Here is a 22,494-nt window from a genome sequence, read left to right on the forward strand (position 1 = left end):
TGTTTTGTTTCTCTCTATTTCAGAAGGCAAAATGGCTGTCTGTTCTTTTCTGTATGTTGAACTGATAAGTTTGATGTCATGAATTTTTAATGTCTCCTCTAAAATTTTAATTATGAGCTGGGGTGTGAAGTATTGTTGTTAGGCTTCTTTGTTCCTTAGACTTTCAAGTAGGAAGGAAATAAAAATGGTAATTATTCAAATAAATTAAAAATGACCTTTTATGTGACCAAGTTCTAAAAATGTTTACAAATGTTCATAGTTAGCATTGAATTTTACCAGCAATAAAATTTAATGCAAAGATTCAATCCTCTAATTGCAGAATTGTTCATAGAGATAGCTAAGTATTCAGCAAAGAATAATGCATTATTATATAAAGGGCATTGGTAAATTATCTACTCTTACATGGAAATTGTACTATGATTTAGGAGAACTCAGAAAAATGAATAAGTTATGGTGAATTTAATCCACATAATCAATAAAGATAAAATGTTCTTGTCCCACAAATATATACTCCATAAAATTCTTCTTCCTAAGCCAACTTACAAATACTGTAATGCTTCAAAATGAATTAGTTCTTCAGAAGGACAGTCTATAATCACCTTGAAAATACAATATGAATCATGTAAGCAAGGTCTGCTTCCAGTTACATGCACAAAGCTGTAAGACATTGCACTGGTCTGGAAATACCTAGAAGTTCAAGGTGGTTGCTGCCCCACACACATTGGTTTGGATGTCCACCTCGAGGACTTTAATTATAACCTTTCATTGTCTAGTAATTCACCCATTTCAAATAAAATTCACTATTTAAACATACTAGGAATTTGGTAACTGCTTAAATATTATCAATTAAGTTCTGATGGGAATGGGCTGTTGGCTGTGTCCGAATTCTTCTGTTTCCAACAATGAGGGAAGCAGGAAGGTAGTTGTGGAAGAAAAGTGCTTAGAGGAACATGGGATTTGTTCAGTAGCCTTTGCCAGCCTGAGCTCTCAGCACTGAAACATTTCTTTACAAATAGCTAAATTAATGACATGGTAGTGTGTGTGTGTGTGTGTGTGTGTGTGTGTGTGTGTGTGTGTGTTTTGCTTGGGGTAGGAATAAATTGATTGGGGTAGGAATTGTGTAAATAGCTTGGCTTCTTGAGTCTTTTTTATAAAGGATAATAACTAGATCAACAGATATCAGTTACATCTTGCTAGTTCTCAGAGAATGTAATTTATCCTGAAGAGAGTTGTGGAGAATTCAATGTCCTGTGACATCTCCTGGCCTGAAGTGCACATAGCTTTACATCAGGAATTCTTTTGGTCTGTTTATGATCATTTTTGGATAGGTATAACTTCATAAGGTTCAAATTCATGATCATGTAAGGCCCCATGACTCTATGGGTGGAATTGTTATTTTGTTGAGAATCACTGACTGCATTAAAATCAGTTTATGACTATAAAGTTTCTCCTTTTTCTTTTTCAATTTAGTAACAATTGAAAATATCTTATCACAGGTAAGAGATATAAAAAAGAATCATGAAATTATTAAAAAGATAAGGTTCTTAAAATTGCCATTAAATTATGTCTAAATATATTGATCTGTTTTAAATTATTTGGCATCAGTTGAGAGAGACAAAGACTTGAGAGTTTAGCAATGTCATGACAGTATTCTGGCATATCTGAGGTATGGTCTAGAAGCTTCTGTGTAGCCACTCAAATGTATTTTAAAACCTTTGTAAGGGGGAGCATAACCCCCCACTTCTTAAGTGTGGGTTGTGCTTAATGACCTCGTTGCAAAGAGTACAGTAGGGAAAGGGGGAGAAAAGAGCGTAACTTTATAGTTTACAGTGCAGAAAGCATGACAGGTAAAACATCAGCCAAGTAATCCAGGTCAGTATCAACACTGATCAGTCATATCGATAGTGTGGACCCTTGACATGAAGTGGTTCAAATGTTACTTTACCTCTGTAGTCTTCCTTCCAAAAACCAACAGCCCTTGTCTGATTATGAGAAAAACATAAGACAAAACCCAATTTTAGTGAATTAGAAAAAAAAAAAAAATTACGTAATGTAACTAAATGTGGGTGTAAACACAAATCTGTTACCCTATCTCAGTTAGATAAAGACAGAATGGCTAAATCCTTCTCACTGTGGCTAGAGTTTGAATTAAATTGTCAGTTGTGGACATTGACTCGAAAACAGGCGAGTAATGTTAGAGGAGAAATGGCTTAACAACAAGCATAAAACTCTAAGTCCGAGCATTAGGAAACACGAATATCAAGCATGCTGGATTGATACAGTGGGTGTAAAAATTACGCCTAGATCTCTAAAAAGCTAGTTAACAGCCTTTAAAAGGAAACTACCGAATACTTCAGAACAGAATGTTGTTTAGCCTAGTGAGGATACTTGGTTAATTAGTATGGCTTTTATACCAAGAGTCAATCAGGTTATTTCGCATTAAAAACAAAACAAAACAAACGTCCAAATTAGAAGGGGTTATATACAGAGAATTAGAAGTACTTATTTTGGGTTTTTTAATGCCATCTACAAACAAAATGGGAAACCTGTAGTAGCATAGAAATATATCAGTTTTTAGCAGAAGCACAGACTTTTCTACACTTAGTTAATTGATTAAAAAAAAGAAAACATTTAACTTGAGAATTCCTTTCCATATGAATGTGGGGGGGAAGAAAATACTTGAGCTCAAACATGTTAATTTTAAATACACAAATTTTTTTAACCCTGCCTGATTTAATTGGTTTGTGGGAAACTAGCTTATACACTGGATACATACATATTTTATATGGAACACAATGATTTCTAAGTTCTAGATGTGCTATAAATTAAAGCCCAAAGAAAATTTTATGATGAAGATAACCGAGAACAATGTGTATTAATGCATTGTGTGTTTCTGGTTTCCAATAGAACAGTGTCTGCATTAAATTGCTTTTAAACTATGCTTTGCTGTTCTTTTTATCGTAGGCCCTTTATGCAATATGTAGGAGAAATGTATCCATCTATTCTGTACATCATGCCGCCCTTGAAGGACAATGTGAGCTTTTTCCACCTATTGACCAGAGTTACCTGAGTTTATTTCAGCAGGTGTTCAATGGCAGACACCTTCTCAAAACCAAATTTCTCCCTTATGAAAAGCCTTCACTCTGCACATAAAATAAACACCATCTTTATCCTTTTTTGTCCTAGTACACTGACCGGCAGAATTCACCAGTCACCTCACCAGGGTCATCTCCCCTTGCACAGAGAAGAAAGCCACAGCAGGACCCTCTGCAGAGCCCACATCTAAGCCTGCCTCCCGTGCCTCCCCGCCTGGACCTGATTCAGAAAGGCATAGTTCGGTCTCCGTGTGGTAGCCCAACTGGTTCACCAAAGGTAGATCGATTTTATTAGAAACAGATCATGATTTTACATGACAGTTACTGATTGCTTGGGTTTCTTTCAAATTTCATTTCTAGTATTTCTTGTGCTCTTAATTGTTCCTAAACAACTTGGATGGGTTCTCATTTTGTTTATAGAAAGTTCACTGTCATATTTCTTGCTTTCTTATTATAAAAGTTACATAATTATTCAGAGAGAGCACATGTCTGTAATGGTCCCCTAATTTGCTAAAATAAATAATAGAGTAAGTACAGCTATTATGTAAAATGGATTTAAAAGGCCATTATATGTATTAAAATATCCTTATCAAATGATATTTTACACTCAGTTCTTGTCTTGACAAGAAAAATATGATGGGAATATATTTGCATAAGGGCTTAAAATATGATAAATTATAACCCATGTTTTAAGGTGACTCACAAGAGGGAGTTATATGTATTTTTTATACCTGAAGCAATTAATTATAAAGAATTACAATATTTGCAGAGTAATTACCTTACTGTTTATTATTAAACACATAATTTTAACTCAGTAAATCTAAGCCCACAGTTTATTTTAGTACTGTGTGGATTTTTTTTTTCAAATTTGATAAGGGTATTTTTTGCTGTATTAAATACAAGATTTAAAAATTCCATTTGATGTTTTATAGTCTAAAATTAGTTGAAGCACAATATTAGTATTTGCTTTCTGTACATTACAGTTAACTTGGTTTTAAGATCATATTAATACTTCTTAGGATGTTACTTAGGCAGTATTATTTAAACACAACACATTTTTTGTCTCTTAAATATAAAAAGCACAAATCAGCCCTGGCCAGATAGCTCATTTGGTTGGGGCATTGTATTGATGCACCAAGGTTGCGGGTTCAATTCCCAGTCGGGGCAGATATAAGAATCAACCAATGAATGTATAAATAAGTGGAAGAACAAATCAATCTCTCTCAAAAAAAAAAATCAATAAATTTTTTTACAAAGCACAAATTATTTATGAGATGAACCAAGTGTATCAGAGTCAAAGCTGTGCAAGTTCCATGGATTCAATTCAGGAGCATATATACCTTCATATTTTCATGTAAGAATCAGATTGCTTTTATTTTCATTTTAAGGATTTTTTCATAAAATTCAAGTGAGGGCTATAAATGGTGCTGCCATATTATCTGTGATTTTCACTATTTTGGGAGTAACTGATAAAACGAAAAACCAGAGCAAATTTGCCCCTTATCAAAGTTGCTTTATAGTGGAGCAGCGAATACAAAAATAGCAAAACCAACACTCAGTCTTCCAGAGATTTTACAAATCAAGTTGCTCTTTAAAAAAGGAAGTGAACAACAACTTTGTTGATTTCTTCTCTCTCTTAAATCATAGAAATGTGCAAATAAATTAATTAATGACTCAATATTATTTTAATGTCAGCCATTCAAAATCATCATGTAATTTTAGTATCCTTTTTTCTGTATAGTCTAGAATTTTAACATTTTAGTTTATATAACATTTCTATGGAAATTTCTAATGAAATATATTTATATGAGTCTTTCATTAACTTTTAAAAATTTCATCAACTGGTAATAAAAGGAAACTAATGAAGCTCTGTGATGGCTTAGAAAGCAAGAGCAGTAACAGAGTAGTCTGGAAGCCATTTCAGTGCTGGTACAACTTGATGTTTTTTTTTCCTCTTGTGTCTCCTTAGTCTTCGCCTTGCATGGTGAGAAAACAAGATAAACCACTCCCAGCACCGCCTCCTCCCTTAAGAGACCCTCCTCCCCCTCCACCTGAGAGACCTCCCCCCATCCCACCTGACAATAGGCTGAGTCGGCACTTGCACCCCGTGGAGAGTGTTCCTTCCAGGGACCAGCCCATGCCTCTGGAAGCCTGGTGCCCTCGGGATGTCCATGGGACTAATCAAGCAGTGGGATGTCGACTCGTAGGGGATGGCTCTCCAAAGCCTGGGATCACAGCGAGTTCAGTTGTCAATGGAAGACACAGTAGAGTGGGCTCTGACCCAGTGCTGATGAGGAAACAGAGACGCCATGATTTGCCTTTAGAAGGAGCCAAGGTGAGAAATGTACATATCTGCTTACACTCTTCTAATAGGAGGAAGTGTAAAAGGTTGGGCAGTGGATTTTATTTGCCTAAATGGTACTTCCCTGCTGGTCTTTAATTAACTCCCAAGTTATAAATATTCAGAAGCTCATTAAAATTTGAACTTAAAAGAAGTCAAGGTAAAGGTTCTAAGTAATGATTTAATTTTAATATGAAGATACTAGACTATGTGACAGATATTTATTCCACCTTCCCTTATTTCATCTGCCAAAATTGTTTTCTGTTAGTCACTTGGTGGGAGAATTAGCACTATTTTTTTTTTAACTCTCCTAGTTCTATCTAGTGTGAAAAAATGTTGTATAATTAATAGCATTTCATAAATCAGCATTGGAATTGTTGCCTAGGACAGTACACCTATGCAACCAGGAAAAATTCTCACCAACATAAAAACTCCAAGTCCACTTCATTATTACAAAGCCAGCTGTTTCTCCATAAAACTGAGAGACTCTCACATATGTTGAGTTTTTGAAGGATATCACCACAATCCTTTAGATGTCCAGGAAAGAATTTAAGCATACAGGAAAGCAAAGGGCAACAGCAGAAATTACTGAGTTCAGAACTCTTAGTAGGCCCTTGGCAGAGTTGCTTATGTTCTCATATTTGCTTCTATGATATTTTTGGCTCTGAGATCAGATAATTCCATTTCCCTTAGCTAGAGGAGGCTTGCCTCTTTTGAAGACTTTAATATTAAAGTGAAACCACTTCTATTGATCTTAAATTGTTATTTTAAGGAAGTAACTTATTCCTTCAAAATAATGGCTTTCAGTTGATGAATTCATCCTATAATAGTCAAGAAACAAAGAAGTGTGAAATATGACGTACTCAAGTCCTGTGCACATGTGTGAAGGAAAAGTGATAATGAAAACTTTTTATAATACTTGACCTCTATGATATTCTAGAGTAGCCAGGATAGGAAGAGTCAAAGCTGTCTGGCATGGCATTCAACACAAAGGGCAAGAGTCGGGGTGGTTAGCCATGACTCTGCCAGTGACTGTTGTTGGTACCTTCAGTTTCTCATCTATTAAAAATATGAAGAGCTCCAAAGTTTCCTCCAACGTCATATAAATGTGATGTAAATGAAAGAGAAAGCACTTATAAAAGCATCTTTATGATGCCTGCTGAAAATGGAGAAATTGTTATCCTCAAAAGAATGTCTCCACAACCTCCAAGCCTTATTGGAGGGACCTGCCATTCTTTTTTTTTTTTTTAATGTCTTTTTTCCCTTTTAGACTCTATTGTCATTCTGACATGATCACACTTCTCTTGAGAAGAGTGTTAGCATGATCTCTGACATGAATTGACTAGTTATATATTAGCAGCATGTAACAACTTATTTTCTGAATGAACTGCAGAAATATTTAAAATATAATAATTATCTTAGCCAACTCATTGAAGACCTCTCATTTCAAGCTTCTTTTAGATACCATTTTATACAGTTTTATCACTATATAAACCTGCTCTTCTAAGTCCTAGAATGCTGGCTTTAATTTAAGTATGGTTGGTTACATTTTTGTCTTGAATATTACAACTATTATTTAGACTTGTTTTCATTATCAGTAATGCTTCAAATTGAGTATCGTCTTCCCATTTTTTTTTTAATCCTCACCTGAGGACATTTTTCTGTTTAGCTTCAGATAGAGTCAGAGGGAGGAAGAGAGAGGGGGAGAGAGAAACATCGACATGAAAGGGACACATTGACTGGTTGCCTCCCACATGACCCCTACCAGGGCTGGGGTTGAACTGCAGCAACTGAGGTACCTGCCCTTGACTGGAATCGAACCCGAGACTCATTGGTCCACAGGCCGACATTCTAACAGCTGAGCCAAACCGGCCAGGGCTCGTCTTCCCATTTTAAGATAAGAAACCTTGTCTAAGTTCTAAAAGTTTAAATTAAAAGTACATGTGCATATGGAATCCCAGAAGGGGAAGTCATAAGATGAAACACCCTGTGACTGGAGTGACAGCTCACTCCCTGCTGTCATGTGTTGTCTTGCAGTGCCAGTTTCCATCATCCGCTAGGACCATTTGCCCTTTGTGTTTGCATCTTCATTAGATAACGTAAGGGAAGCAAGAATAAATTAAATTCTAATTACTCCATTTGCTAGTTGTAGAAAGCTCTGAGAGAAAAAGCCCTCTAATTCATAAAGTGAAGTGTAAGGATTTTCTGTGACTTTCATTTACTCCCGTATCTCTTCCCCTTCCCGCTTACCATAATTAAATAACTAACGTAATACTTGGAACATGAATCTGTAAGCTAAGAGTTATTAGGATTATTGATCTTGTTTCATTTTCTTGGTAAGGGATTTCTGTCCTATGGCACTGTTTCCATTTGTCTGAAATTCTCAGGTTCTAGTCACATAATCAACCTGTTTTTTAATAAATATTTGTTGGCTAAATATTTCTTTCTTGTTGTTGATTGGTTGTTAATTATCTGAGGTGAAGATATTTGCACTATAGTGTTTTAAAATACCGTTGGAAATTCGCAATGTATCTCCTTATTTCTAGATACTAATAACATTGTGTTCTACTGTTTTTGTTCTTTCCGTCTTGAAAGATTAAGACTGCTGCTGTGTTTTATGTGATAAAAACTATCCCCAACTTGTCATGTTACTTCACATGACATTATCTAAAATGACCTTGTGTATAGAAATCTGTTGAAGATGTTGCTTGATAAATACATCAAATGATATTTCCCTTTTTGCGATTGTGGCTTTTGTACTTTGGGTGGTGAGGCTCATGTTTGTATGAACAGCCTTAAATATGGCTATACGTCCCAAGGGCTGTCTTTCAGAAATTCAGTCCTCTGCGTATGCCGGCTTTATCTCCAACCTGATGTTGAAGGACAATTTTAGCAACACTTTGGGGGTAGTGTATGTGTGGGATTACAAGTGTAGTATAAGGGAAATCAGTCAACAACAGTAAAAAAGTATCTAACCAACAAAATATTTATTAAGGAACAGGTTAATATTGTGACCAGAACCTGAGAATTTCAAAGAGTGGAAACCATGCTATAGGACACAAATCTTTTACCAAGAAAATAAAACAAGATAAAAATCGAGGTTTTGTACAGATAAAATTTTTTTTCTTAATTGTGCCAAGATTATCACAAGAGTGTTTGTTTTCTCTATATCTCAAGGGTCCCACATTCTCTAACCTTAATTGTTAGATAACATTTGAATCGTAAGAAAGCATTTCAAATTTCAAGAATAGAGTTCAGTGCTCTCTTGAGGCATATAGAAAAGTATTAATCTAGTGTATAAATAACCTAGAATTTATAATAAATTATCTGATAATTCAGATTATACTTCTTCCACATGTCTAAACTTCCCCTAATGTATTTTTATTCCTTCAGCCTATTTCAGGTATATGAGTACTTAGGATGTTCAAGACACTGTGGGGAATACAAACTGAATAAAGCACAGTGTAGTGAGGGTGAGACAGGTATACCATTAACTAAGAGATAAGACACAGGAGAGTAGCATCAAGAAGATAAAATGTGGTTTCTCCCAGATAAGAACATTCTAATGGAGATTCAGGGTAAAAGAGAGAATGGAAAAAGCTTCATGCAAGAGGGTTACTCACTGGCTATAGGCATTAGAAGGCTGGTAGGTGTTTTTGGAGATATGACAAGAAGGATGGAATGGAGGTGGGGAAACACACATAGTGCAGGAAGTCAGTTTGGGACAGAATATAGGGCCTACAGGCAGGGCAAGCATGATAGGCACAACTATGGCAATGTAGACTGAAACAAGTTTTGTTTTTCTTTATTGATTTGAGAGAGAGGAAGGGAAGAAAGAGAGATAGAAACATCGATTGGCTGCCTCCTGCATGCCCCTCACTGTGGTTGGGCCCACAACCTGGGCATGTGCCCTGACCAGAAATCGAACTGGTGACCTCTTGGTGCATGGGTTGATGCTTAACCAGTGAGCCACACCTGCCGAGCACATTCAGAGTTTTATGACAGAAGAGTGATAGAGTCAGAATACTTAAGTTGAGAGCATCTTCAGTGGAATTGTGGTGGGCTTGGGACAATGAGCTATGAAGGCAGAAGAAAAAGATGTTTCCTTAGCTGATAGTTAAAGAGCCCTGAATACATGAGATTTCAGTGTGAGCTGTTTCAGTTGACACTATCAATCTATACATTTAGAGTTTTCTCCTATTTGCAAGCAAGCATTTCAGATTTGCAGAGAAAATAAAATATTTATTTTTAACTCATAAAATTATGACTTACTGCACTCCCTCAGGCAGTAGCAACTAAAATGATTTGAAGTTTAATGAAATGGGTGCAGGTGGCAACATGAGATTCAGAATGAGATGATGTTACTTCTTGTCGTTCTACCACTATCAGGTAATATAAATGAACACTTTAAATGAACAGAAATATAAACATCACCTTAGTACCTATATATTTAGGTCCTTTGCTGTTTGTACATATGTATAACCTCAGTCTATCAAGTTTGAAAAAATTATGAAGAATTACTTGTTTACAAGATCAGCTGTTAAATAAATTGCATAGATTTGCTGAGAGAATTTCAGCAAACTCATGACTTTCTTCCAGCTGTACCAAAGGAAAGTCATTGCATTGGTTACTGCCTCCATTACGGAGGTCATGGAAGCCAGTCGTCAGTCCACTTCGTTCCAGCCTTACTGTGTATGAAGCGCTGAAGGAATGTCCTATAAAATGAGGAAATCAGAGAGGCTTTGTGCTGAGACCCAGCGTGGCCTGAGTGCTCTTCCCCAGAACATAACTGAAATATTGGCACATGCCAAGAACCAAACGAATGGTTCAGAAAAGACACACTGTGGCCTTGCAGAGGCTGGAGAGATCCTTGAGTTACTCTGTGTCAATACCAGTGTATCTAAAGCAATAGGGCACAGTGCTGCTTGCATTTTAAAGCATATTAATAGATTATGTGACAAAATTAGGGCAAGTCCCTTAACTTTCTTAGGTTATTGCTCTCCTAGAATAACCTACATCATTAACTGTGCTTTAGGGTTTTTCCGATGATAGACACCACTGCTTTTGTGACTTGTTGAAATTTAATGGTAGTACCCAAAATGTGCATGCTCCTTTATTAATATATTAATATATTTATTATTTAATTTATCTAATAAGCAAATGAAAGCACTTATAATATCAATAAATGTTTTGAGTATATCAATACTTATTTTCATATACATTCACAATGTTCTGATTATAAAATCATGGTTGGCTTATTGTTAGATTAGCGTCAATATGACTGAAACTGTTACTTCCATACCTACTTTTTATATAACTGGTGGAATTTTATTAGATAGCAACAGTGCATTAAATATTTTCTCCTAATAAAACAAATGATTGCATATGAAAGCCATAGTACATTTTCCAGAATGTAATTTTAAATATATTTGTGACAGAAATATCAATGAGATTTGATAGCAAAAGTCCTTACATTGTACCCATCCCGGCAACATGCACAGGACTCCAATTAAGAATGACTTTAAATACTCATTATCACAATGAGTATTTGTGGTTTGATACATGTGTTTGTTGGTTACAAAGCATTTTTTATGTTACAGGTTTTTATTGAACTTTGCAATGATTAATATGTACTTAGAAATTGTCCCTCTCAAGCAAAGTTCAGAAGCTGCCTTGTTCTGTTATTTGGTCCATAGTCAGAAGCCTATGATAATATTATTTCATTTAAAGATATATTTGATCATATTGTAACTATAGTGTATTGAATCTAATGAGGGGAGGTATAAAAAAGAAAAAAATGGAATTATAGTACAGAGCCTACATTTTAGAGTGAAACTTGAATGCGATGAAATTTAGATTGTGTAGCTTTGAAATGCAAACATTGATATATTTCAAATGTATTCCTTACACATGTTCCTTTTCTTATTCTAAAGTGCTAGAGAAGGATATGTATGGCTTTTTCAATTTTGCATTCTAAAGCTTCAACACCACTTTAGAAATATGAAGGGGGAAAAGAAAAATAAATTGGTAGGTCATTGGTTGGGTTACCTAGAACTATTCAAGTTATATGACATCCTTTTTGCACCAACATCCACCTAAACTTTTTAAAGTATGAATTAAGAGTTTGTAAAAGAGACTAGTGATAAAACACTAAAGGTTGCTTAAAGGTCTTACAATATGTTTAAACTTTTCTTGTGAATATGTCTTTGCAAAGTTATTCTCTCTCTCTTTTAAGTTGCTTAATTTTAAGTTGTTGGATTAGTCAAGAGCAGTTTTTTAGACAGTTCCTGTAACGTAACTGATCACCTTGGAAATCAGAATTTCTGAATTCTGAGTAATTATTTGGCTCTGTGTATACCTTATGAGCAAAGTAACAATTTTGGTTTGTGTTGCTTATACACAGGAATCTATGTATAAAATTCCCTGCACTTCAAAAGCCAGAATAGGTCTCTAGTTATCAGTAGTGCTGAAGTTTAAAAGAACAGAGGCATTTCTGATCATGCTCATGCACTGTGTTACCTTTAAGTTTAAAAACGTTGTTGACCCCTGAAAGATACAGTGTAGAACATGTACTTCGGAGGAACTGAAGTAAGGATTGCCCAGTGCTGCTTTTTTCTATGTGGAATCCTTACAGAGAACTCTAACTTTTCAATAAAAGCTGATTATGTTTGGGGAATTTTACTCTTTATTTGCTTAGCTATCTATATCTGACTTATAGAAATTACAGTCTGCCCTCTCAATATGTTTAAGAAGCATGTTGTATTGGATTTCTTTCATATAACTTGGTGGTATTACCTCTTATGTAAATTATATGATAGTTCACTTGTTTAAATAAAGGGAAGTTATATATTCTTTTCAAAATTATAGATTTTCTGAAATTGCTATTTTTGTAAGCTCCTTCCGAAGTTAAATTCTAAACTAACTCTGGTTTCCGTTCAGGTCTTTTCCAATGGCCACCTGGGAAGTGAAGAATATGATGTTCCTCCTCGGCTTTCTCCTCCTCCTCCAGCGACTGCCCTCCTCCCTAGCATCAAGTGAGTTGTATTGAATGTGGAGATCATTTACCCATGCGTAAAGACATTGTAAACAGTGGTTTTGATGATCTCAGTACACAAAGTATAGGGTGACTACAGATGCGTCAGTGGAAATGATTCAGCTGGATTTATAAACTCAAGTACCAGAAACCAGGAGCCTTCCTGGTCTGTGCTGGTAGCCACTGCCTCTACAAGACCTAAGCTAAGCTCTGAGATTCCACAGAATAGCGAGGACAGAAATCTGTCTTCCAGAGGAAGAGGAGCACGCAGCACAGCAAGCTCCCCCTTCCCATAGCGCTCTCTTCCTCAGAGAGGCCACATTTCCCCAGCTACCCAGTCTGGCATCATGAAATAATCTTTGGTTCCTCCAGTTTTCTCATTGCTCAAATCCATGTAGCCATGAAGTCCTGTTGATGGTTCTTTTGAAGTTTTCCATATTCGGCTGATCTTCCCCATTGCCCTAGCTTTACCTCATAGTTGGACAAGCCTTATACCTGATCATGTGATATGACTTCAGAATTACTAGCAAGATATTTTAAAACTAGAAAATAAGTTAAGCCAGGTGTTATTTAAAAAATGGGAACACAGGAGGCACAATGGACAGTTTATATATATATATATATATCTACCCAAATCAAACCAGAATAAAACCAAGTCTCCAGATTCCCACTTTTCTTGCTCTTTGTATTAAATCAGGCTGCCTGCCTTTTCTCCAGTATATTTTGTCTCGCAGCTGACTTAATTCAAATTCTGCTTTCCCAAGATCACTTTCCTGTTCAAAACCCAGCATTGTTCTTTCTTTCCTTCTAAATCCTCTGCTCTTCTGCCAGCAGTAAGACCTACAGAATTTTACCCAACTAAAATATTGTTCAGTAATTCCTAATGCTTGCTTCTAATCTTGTCTTGATTTGTTCCTCTGGCTTTGTGAGTTTTTCATCTGTTCCCTCCTGTCCATCACTTTTTCAGAATCTTTATTCTAACAGTCCATGTCTCAGGCTCTCTGTCTTGATGAAAACTTGTGGCTTCTTCAGTCATGATGCTAGTAGTAAAACTGATTCTCATTCATCTTCCTACAATTGATTTTCTACACATCTGATTATATATGTGCTCTACTGTTTTCTAATTTTAAAGTGCTTTTCCACATTAAAAAGATTATAAAGTTCTCAGGGCAAAAACCTATTCTTATATTCTCTCATTCTCCCATCACACCCTACTGTTTTTGCTGTATAGTGAGTACCGAGAAGACCTGGTTGCTTGGTTGGTTGACTTTATTATCTGCTAAGATTCTCGTTTCTAATTGAACGCTGAGAGCACCTTTGCTCCTTTCTCTGCTCGCCGCCGACTCCCACTGTGCATATGCTGTAAAAGAAGGATGAGCTAGACACCAGCTCCCCCAAATTTATGGTTTACTTTAAATGAAGTTAACATCCATGAAATCACTAAAGAACATTTTGCAGTAAATTGTACGACTCTTGCCTTTTTAGTTTTTATGTAAGCTTGGAGGAGAGGCTATTATAGAGTTTGTAAGTCAAGGATGTTATCTAGAAAGAATGGAAATTTCCTGAATCATGGAGGGTAGGCACAACTGGGAAATGGAGAGTGCATGAGAAAAAGCAGGAGTATGAAATTTGACATTATTCAGAGGACAGTGGAAAACTAACTTACAGTTGTACCGTTCTCCAGGGGCAGCTTTTCTCAGAATTGCCAGCTGGGTAGCTGACATAGAAGCTGGAAGCATGGATGCATATTCTGTGTAGTAGGCTCTAAATTAGTCAGAGCATATGATACTCTAGCCTCAGATGACCTCTGGGTATAGACCGGGTATATGTCAGTATTTATACTGACACATCTAATCTCAGTTACCTTGGAGAATTCAGAGAACACCAGAAAAGGAAGTAAATGAACCTGAAAATTAAAGATTAAATTTTCACATGCTATTTATTAAATTAATATTGGTAAGTGGGATAAGAGGCAGAGGTTGTAATATGTTCCATTTGTATTTAAGAGTAAGTACCTGTTTCTTTATAAGTAAAGAATAACAAATTCATGGTAAAATATATTTATTGACTTTTTGTATACTTCAGTTTGTATATGCATGTGGATATACTTTCTTTCTATTTATTCTTGATTTTTCCCTCAGAAACAATGCAACTGCTTTACTAACCAGAGAAATATTTTAGCAATGCATGCTTAACTCCAAATTAGTTTTGTATTTTGCCTGCTGCAAATTAACCATAATTAATATTAATAATACAAGCGTTGGCTTTTAATGGCACAGTTCTCTCTCCAATTTATTTTTTATTCTTACTATTAGGGAGCTGTTCACTGTAAAAAATATGGAAAGTTTATAAAAGAAAAAAATACATAAATACAGGTATATGCATACCCCAAATATCAATGTTCAGTTTTAACATTTTGGCTTTTTTCTTTAAGACTTTTTTTACATGAGTTACATTATATTATAGAGAGAATTCCTTTGTCACAGCGTATTAAATAAGCATTTTTCTTAATTCGTTATGCACTACATTTATTATGAAACCAGTATAGAATTCCGAAGTGATCATTCAAATAAAATCAGACCTGATCCCAGACCTGATTCCAGCATGAAGTGTTTGTCTGTCTGAATAAGGTACCCTTGCTGGGCCCCGCTTTCTCCATCTGTTAACTGGAGGGATCCATGTATTTAGATGATCCCCCAAATCCTTCTGAGCTCAGCTTTTTAGGTTCTGTGCAAAATGTTTAAGGGGTACTTATCTGTCGTGTTAATTATATATGAACTATTTGGCAACTTGAATGCTCATTTATAGTCAGTTGTGTCCCATGGCTGAAGTTAGTATGAGCTGGATGACTGTCCTGGTTTTTTTAATTTTAATTTTTTTTATGTTTTGTCAAGTATGGCATTGTTAGAGCATATAACCAGAGTACAATGAATAAAGACCCTCCCCTCTGGAGGGGCATAGAACAGAGAGGTCTTGGCAATATGTAACTCACTGAAATAGGGAAGTTGGATGGGTGTTCAAGTACCTATTTGCATATTGGACTCAGTGCATATTTCTAGATCAGGCCAAAGCAAAACTGCAAATTACTACCTAACCTAGACTTTTGTGGTTCTCACAAATGTTGAAAGCCCCAATGTTGAACTCGGTAATGTCAACGCTAGCATTAACCTTAATTTTTTAAGAAGATTTTTAGAGAGAGAGGAAGGGAAAAGGAGAGAGAGAGAGAAATCAATGTGAGAGCAGAACATTGATCAGCTGCCTCCTGCACGCCCCCCACCAGGGATTGAGCTTGCAACCTGGGCAAGAGCCCTGGCTGGTCAGTGCCCGGGACGATGCTCCAACCAACTGAGCCACACCTAAACCTGTACCGTGGACTTGTAAATATTTACTGAGATGTAATTGTTTAATTATTTTATGTTACTCTGATTCCCATTTACTTAATAAAAGAGGCTACTTTGCGATGGTGTTTACTGTCTTGTAAAACTCATGTTTGCAATTATGTGACTCTTTTGTGTAATACATCTTTGAGACCTAGGAGAATCTATAATTTATCTTTTAAAAATATTGTCATAAGAGCTGAAACTGTACTAGTGTGTATAGATTTACTTGTTTTTTTCTTAAAGGGTTTTTTAAGTGGTTTCTACTTAATACTGACATTTAGCTGTAAATATAAATTTTTAAATAAAAGCTTAAAATTAAATAATTATTATTTTTGGTCGGGGGGAGAAAAAAATTGTATGTGGACTATTTTTACTTTGTATTGTAAATTTTTACTAAATTATATTTAATCTTAAAATAATTTTATTTTTTCACAATTAAACCAAATATAACCTGAAACAGTTAAAAATATTTATTTTACTTGAAATAAGATGTTGGCAGATTAGCAAAGGAATTATTGCAAGTAATAATGGAATAATTATTTGCAGGTAAGATAATGTTCTGGAATGCTGAGGAAATTTTTTTTTTCTAAGAATATTTTTCTCGTGCCTTGTCTTTTTGAAATGGACCCTTTGTACTTTTTGACGTAGTAAGCTTTCAAATACACATGAACCGATATGACTCAGTTCATATTGTTGTAAAAAGGCTTTTTTGTTTTGTCATGTATTTTTCTAAACATATAAGGTTACTAATATTTTAGGTTCAATGAACAGAGAATCAGATTTTGCCTACCTCTCCCGATTTTTCATTCCGTCCCATGTACTGACTGGAGATTGAGTGTGAACAAGATAAAAAGTCCACCCTCCTTGGAGCTGGTCAGGGGAGGACGGAAAGGAACCAGTACCGTGTTTACTGCCAGGTAGTGGTAAGTGCGAGGAGGAGTACAGCAGAGAAGGGGGGTAAATAGTGATAGTGAGGTTTCTAATTTACATGAGCTCGTCAGGAAAGGTAATATTTTAACAGAAACCGGAGGACGTAAGGGAAAGAGCTACAAGGTCATCTGTGTGACGAGCAGGAACTGAACTCAAGTTCAGAACAGTGAGGCCGTGAGTCCCTGTGGCATATTGAAGGGGAGCAAGAAGGGCAGTGTGTCTGGAGCTGGATAAGGGGTGCAGGAGCTCAGCGCTCTGCTGCCTTTGAAGCTATGCTAAGAACTTTGGTTTGGTTAGTTGAAGGAGCCGTTGGAAGGTTTTGATGAGCATTATGATGTGATGCTAGTTTGTGTTTTTAAAGAGTTTTTCACTGGCTGCTGTGTGGAGAATTCTTTAGGAAAGCAAGTGGAAGCAGGGAGACCATGGAGACTTTAGTTGTGGTAGACCAGTAAGAGATGGCCAGGGCTTTGGCTGGTGTGATGCTGATGGAGTTAATGGTCAGCTTTGGTTGATTTGGATCCAGCAATGCCTGTTAATAAATTGGATGTCAATGAGATATGAGAGTCATTGATGACACTCACAGAAGTTTTTGCAAAAAAAAAGGGTGAATGGTTGGTGCCATTTACCAAAGTAAGGGAGATCAGAGAAGGAGCATATGTGGGAAGGGGCAGAGGGGCTAAAAATTACGACTTATGGATCTGTTCAGTTTGGGATGTCTGTTACGTAACACACATCCAAATAGAGATGTTAGGGGATGGATAGTTGGCCATGCCAGCTAAGCTTTAATGTTATATTGTATTCAGGTAAATATTTCAGTTATTACGTGCCATCAAGTTGGCTCCAACACTGGCGACCCTCTGAATGAGTGAATAGTCTCATTTTAGGGTTTTCAAGCTAAGAAAGGTACAAAAGAATAAAGATGGAGAAAGAAAATGCAGTCGTGGTTGACTGGAGCCTTCTGCTGCACACTAAGTCCAGCCTGCACGTTCGAAGGTTCGTGGTAGCAAGTCATCACTCGCCTCTGCCGCCTCTGCCGCAGGAGTGCCTCGCAGGGAAACATTTCAGTGCATACTGTCTAAAGCTGATACATTCATTCATTTCTACATGGCTTGTGCCAAATTAATAGGTTGGTTACATTCTTAGACATATGAATGTAATTCAGGGAGATTTTTAACAATGTAAGAACTTGTATATTTAAAGTATTACCTTCAATATAACTATATAACCTTTACCCCAAAATGTTGATATTGTAGAAAACATATTTAGACTGTTTCTGTGTAGCAAAGTTTTAGTAAGCATTATCTGTTATTGGTTATCATAATTTTCCTTTATAAATCAAATTTCTGGGGAAAATAAACTAGCAATGTAGATTTTTTAATGCAGTCTCTACTTACCTTCTAGTCAGAGTTATGGAAGAGGTTCACACCTGGGCATGTGGTTGTCTTTAAAAAGTGGCCAGAACGTGGCTTAGTGGTTGAGCATTGACCCATGCACCAAGAGGTCATTGGTTCGATTCCTGGTCAGGACACATGCTCAGGTTGTGGACCAAATCCCCAGTGGGTGGCATGTAGGAGGTGGCCAATCGATGTTCTCTATCATGGATGTTTCTATCTCTCTCTCCCTCTCCCTTCCTCTCTCTCTAAAATCAATACAGTAAAAGAATAAATAAATAAATGTTGCCAGAACAGTCTATAGGTAGATAAGTGTAAAACTGTAAAGCTATATAATAATGGGCAAATTCATTGTAGAGAGTAACGTTTTTGTTTTATTTTGCCTTGTTTTTAATGAGAAAGTAAATAACAAAAGGAAAAGAAAAAAGTACTAACCACAGAATCTATTAAAACAAATATCCATTGTTTAAAAACTTGAGGGTAATGAGCCTGGTGGACATTTTCATCTGGTATCTGGTGCACACCAGGCTTTGTTTCTTACACTTAATGTCAAGAGAGCAGGGAAGCATTTTCTGTTATTTTCACCTGAGGATTTGTGTAGGCCATGTGTACTGCAGTGTTATATTAATCCACTTTTATGTCCAAGAAGAAATTAGTATAACTAAGTTAAATATAATATGGTAGAAAACTTTTTTCTCAGGTAATTCTCATCTGAGGATATTTTTCTATTGATTTTTTAGATAGAGTGGAAGGGAGGGAGGAAGAAGGGGGTGGGGAGAGAGAGAAACAAACATTGATAGAGAGAAACAAATATTGATGTGAGAGACACATCTATTGGTTGCCTCTCACACAACCCTGACCAGGGCCGGGGATCAAATCTGCAACCCAGGTAGGTGCCCTTGACCTGGAATCAACCCCCCTGGGACCCTTCGGTCTGAGGGCTGATTCTCGAATCTCTAAGCCTAACTGGCAGGGTGGTAGAAAACTTTTTAATGGACGGTAAAGCTATAATTAAGAACTATTCTTATTTTATTAACCTAGTGAACCCTAGTGAATAAACATTGTTAATGTGTTATTTGTATTTGTACCAGCTTTCATTCTATTGCCCTAAAATTTTTTTAAGACTTGTTAAGTTGATGCACTATTTTTGTTACTATTTTGCCTTTGCTAGATGGAAAGGTGCTTTATTATCAAAGATGGTTGTCCCCTGTAAATGACGATTGACATAATATAGAGGGGGTGGTGTGGAATGGTCCTTCTTTTCAGTGTATTCATCATGATCTCTGTGGCATTCTTCTTTCATTGACGTATCGTGTTGAAATGTTTATGCATTTGGTGTGGATCCATTGATGTGACTCAATATTTGAAATTCAGACTTAATTTATAAGTCAATGTGATTATGCAGGGAAAAAAAAGTTAAGTTTTGTTTAAATCTCCTGCATTGTAGCTTGCCTGTCCTAACATAGGTTTTCTCATATTTTGGGGGTGAATCGCTGGAACCTACTGTTGGCACATTGATGAAAAGAATTGAAGGCTGCAAGTATATCATTTTAAGCTAACCTCAACTCAAAGAGCAATAGTGTGTGGAAAGGGTACAAAATAAATATTGTATTACTCTCCTTCATATTTAATTATTATTTCTAAATTCAGATAGAATTGTAATCCCCCCTCTTTTGTAGGAAAATGACATTTGGAGGATGGCTATAATCTGGGTGGGGGAATGCCACTAATTCCACTAATCTTTCATTTTCTCTAACAAAAAGCTATGACGGGAACTGATAGTAACATTAATCCCTGTAGTCTGACAAATCTGTTATCTGCAATTTGTGATCACAGAGAAATAGGTAGCCTTAGACAGACATGTGAGCCCCTGGATTTAATTAAAGAAACAACCTAAATTATGTTCCTTATATGGCCTCTTTTTTATCCCACAGAGGCATAATCTACCACACACTCTCTGTCTCTCCATGAACGTATTGATCCATTGCTAGAAATGTGTAGGGTTTGAAATCGATTTCATTTCATATTAAGTAAGGGCATTTTCACATATTCCACTACATTCAAGCATTTTTTATGTTTCTGTTAACATTTCTCCATACGCTCAAATAGAATTAAATAATGTTTGGAAGGCCACCAAGAATATTGCGCATATTTGTTTGTGAAAGATGCTTATGGCGATATCTTAAATGAGTTAAAATAATTTTCATTTGAAAATAACAATTTTCCAGTTGTATATAAAGTATAATTTATATACTGTAAAACTCACCATGCTTAATGTACAGTTTTGTGAGTTTTAACAAATGCATAGTAATGTAATCACCATAACCATGATCAACAAAGAGAGTAATTCATCACTCAAAAAACATACCCCATTGTCTTATTGAATTTCTCATTTCACCCCAAACCCCTGGAAATTGCCAATCTGATTTATGTCATATAATTTTGCTTTTTCCAGAAGGTCATATAAATAGAGTCATACAGTGTATAACCTTTTGAATCTGGCTTCTTTCTAGAGAGCACAATGCATTTGAGATTCATCCAAGTTGTCAGGTCCATCAACAGTTTATTCCTTTTACTGCTCCGAGTACACCTTCCATAGTAAACACACCTCCACGAGGAACTTTTGGGTTGTTTCCATTTTTGGGCTATTGCAACTAATGCCACTTTAAATATCATCATGAAGTCTTTAATGTTCAATATGTATTGGAAAATTAGATTCTCAAGAAAGTGCAAGTTTTTGATTGCTAAAACAGACCCTAACAGTGTTGGAAGTAATACTGGTCCTGAATAAGCTAATTTAAAAATGGAACGTGAAATTTGTTTCTCCGGTTTAAAAACAAGCCAGTGAAAATGCTTGTAATTAAAACGTATTAAAGTTAATAATATACCACACTGCTGTCATGAAAGAACCCTTAATATAAGTGTGTGCATTGGAAACCTGACTCAGATGTGTCGGGGAAATGATGTACACGTGGCACCCATGTGACCATCTCAAATACGGCGGTATTTGCTCTTGGCCACTTCTGAATTGTGATCTCTCCCAGTTAGATAGTCTCTCTGTCAGGATTGGGATAGTTACAAAAAGTAGGGAATAATTTATTTATGTTGCAGGCCCTAAGGATTTAGTTTTCATAAAGGATTTTTTAAATAAGTTGTCTTCTGATATTCTTAAATACAGAATCTTAAAGTTGAAAACAAGCAAAACAATATATCATTTAAAATGCTTTTCTAGATTATAAAAGGATTCTTAAAATGATTGTTCTCTTTCCCTTAATGGCTAGGTCGTGTATTTCTCTATTAATTTTTTTTTTCCCTCACCCGAGGACATTTTTCCATTTTTTTTTTTTTTGTTCAGATAGAGTGGGAGGGAGAGTTAGGAAGAGAGAGAGAGAGAGAGAGAGAGAGAGAGAGAGAGAGAGAGAGAAACATTGATATGAAAGGGACACCTAGAGTGGCTGCCACCTGCACGACCCAACCAGGGCCAGGGACATACTGCAACCAAGGTACATGCCCTTAGCAGGAACCGAACCCGGATCTCTCTGGACTGCAGGCCGACGCTCTAACCACTGAGCAAGCCAGGGCCAACCATTATTTTCCTCTGGAAGCTGTGAACACTACCCTGGACAGCTACCATGGCAGGCCCTTGTTCACCCAGGGTCCACACTTAAATATTTTGCAATTTAGGACAGAAACAGAAGAGAGACATAGATGAATACATAAGAAATAGAATGTCAGTGGACAAGCATATAATAAATACAACAGAAATGAAATGATTGTGTCATGGGCAATGTCACAGGAGGTTCATGTATAGAAAATAAAGATGGGTGTTTCTACTTTGCTTTTTTTTCTGTTTTGGAAAGTTGGTGGACTAATTGAGGTATTAAGAATTGCTTAGCTGAAAGCTTTATCATTTTTATTAACCAATGTCACCTCAGTAAATTCAGTAAAAAATAGATTTGTTCAAATGAAGGAAAGGAAAGAACTTGGTAGGGTGATGTTTGAAGTATGTTATTTAGGTAAAGCCAATGGGAGATATAGAAGGTGACCTCACCCATTATACAGGGTGGGGCAAAACTACTTTACAGTTGTTCATATGGAAAATAATGCCTTAATAAAGAATAATACAAGGATAAACTCTGCTTCACATGCTCACAACTGTAAACCCACTTTTGCCCACCAGGAATGTAGAATGCTCTACAGGAATGCACCTGTCAGACTTCAGTTTCAAAACGTAAAAATCATGAATGAAGAATAGTGTTAGGTCATATATTCTTCGTTTGTTTCAAATGTGCACATGCAGAAAATGGAATGTATTACTGAAGGC

The 22,494-nt window shown here is 36.2% G+C and overlaps 1 protein-coding gene across 3 annotated transcripts in view; it reads left to right on the top strand.

Annotated features, from left to right (window-relative positions):
* Positions 1-22,494, top strand: part of CBLB (Cbl proto-oncogene B) — a 206,311-nt gene that overhangs the window by 150,498 nt on the left and 33,319 nt on the right. For all 3 annotated transcript variants that reach the window (XM_036242657.1, XM_036242658.1, XM_036242656.1), the window contains 3 exons: positions 3,187-3,372; positions 5,065-5,430; positions 12,376-12,470. In XM_036242657.1, the coding sequence (XP_036098550.1) occupies positions 3,187-3,372; positions 5,065-5,430; positions 12,376-12,470 (647 nt within the window). The remainder of the gene's footprint in view (positions 1-3,186; positions 3,373-5,064; positions 5,431-12,375; positions 12,471-22,494) is intronic.

Source organism: Molossus molossus, unplaced genomic scaffold (genome assembly GCF_014108415.1).
Source record: "Molossus molossus isolate mMolMol1 unplaced genomic scaffold, mMolMol1.p scaffold_m16_p_5, whole genome shotgun sequence".
Classification (NCBI taxonomy): Eukaryota; Metazoa; Chordata; class Mammalia; order Chiroptera; family Molossidae; genus Molossus; species Molossus molossus.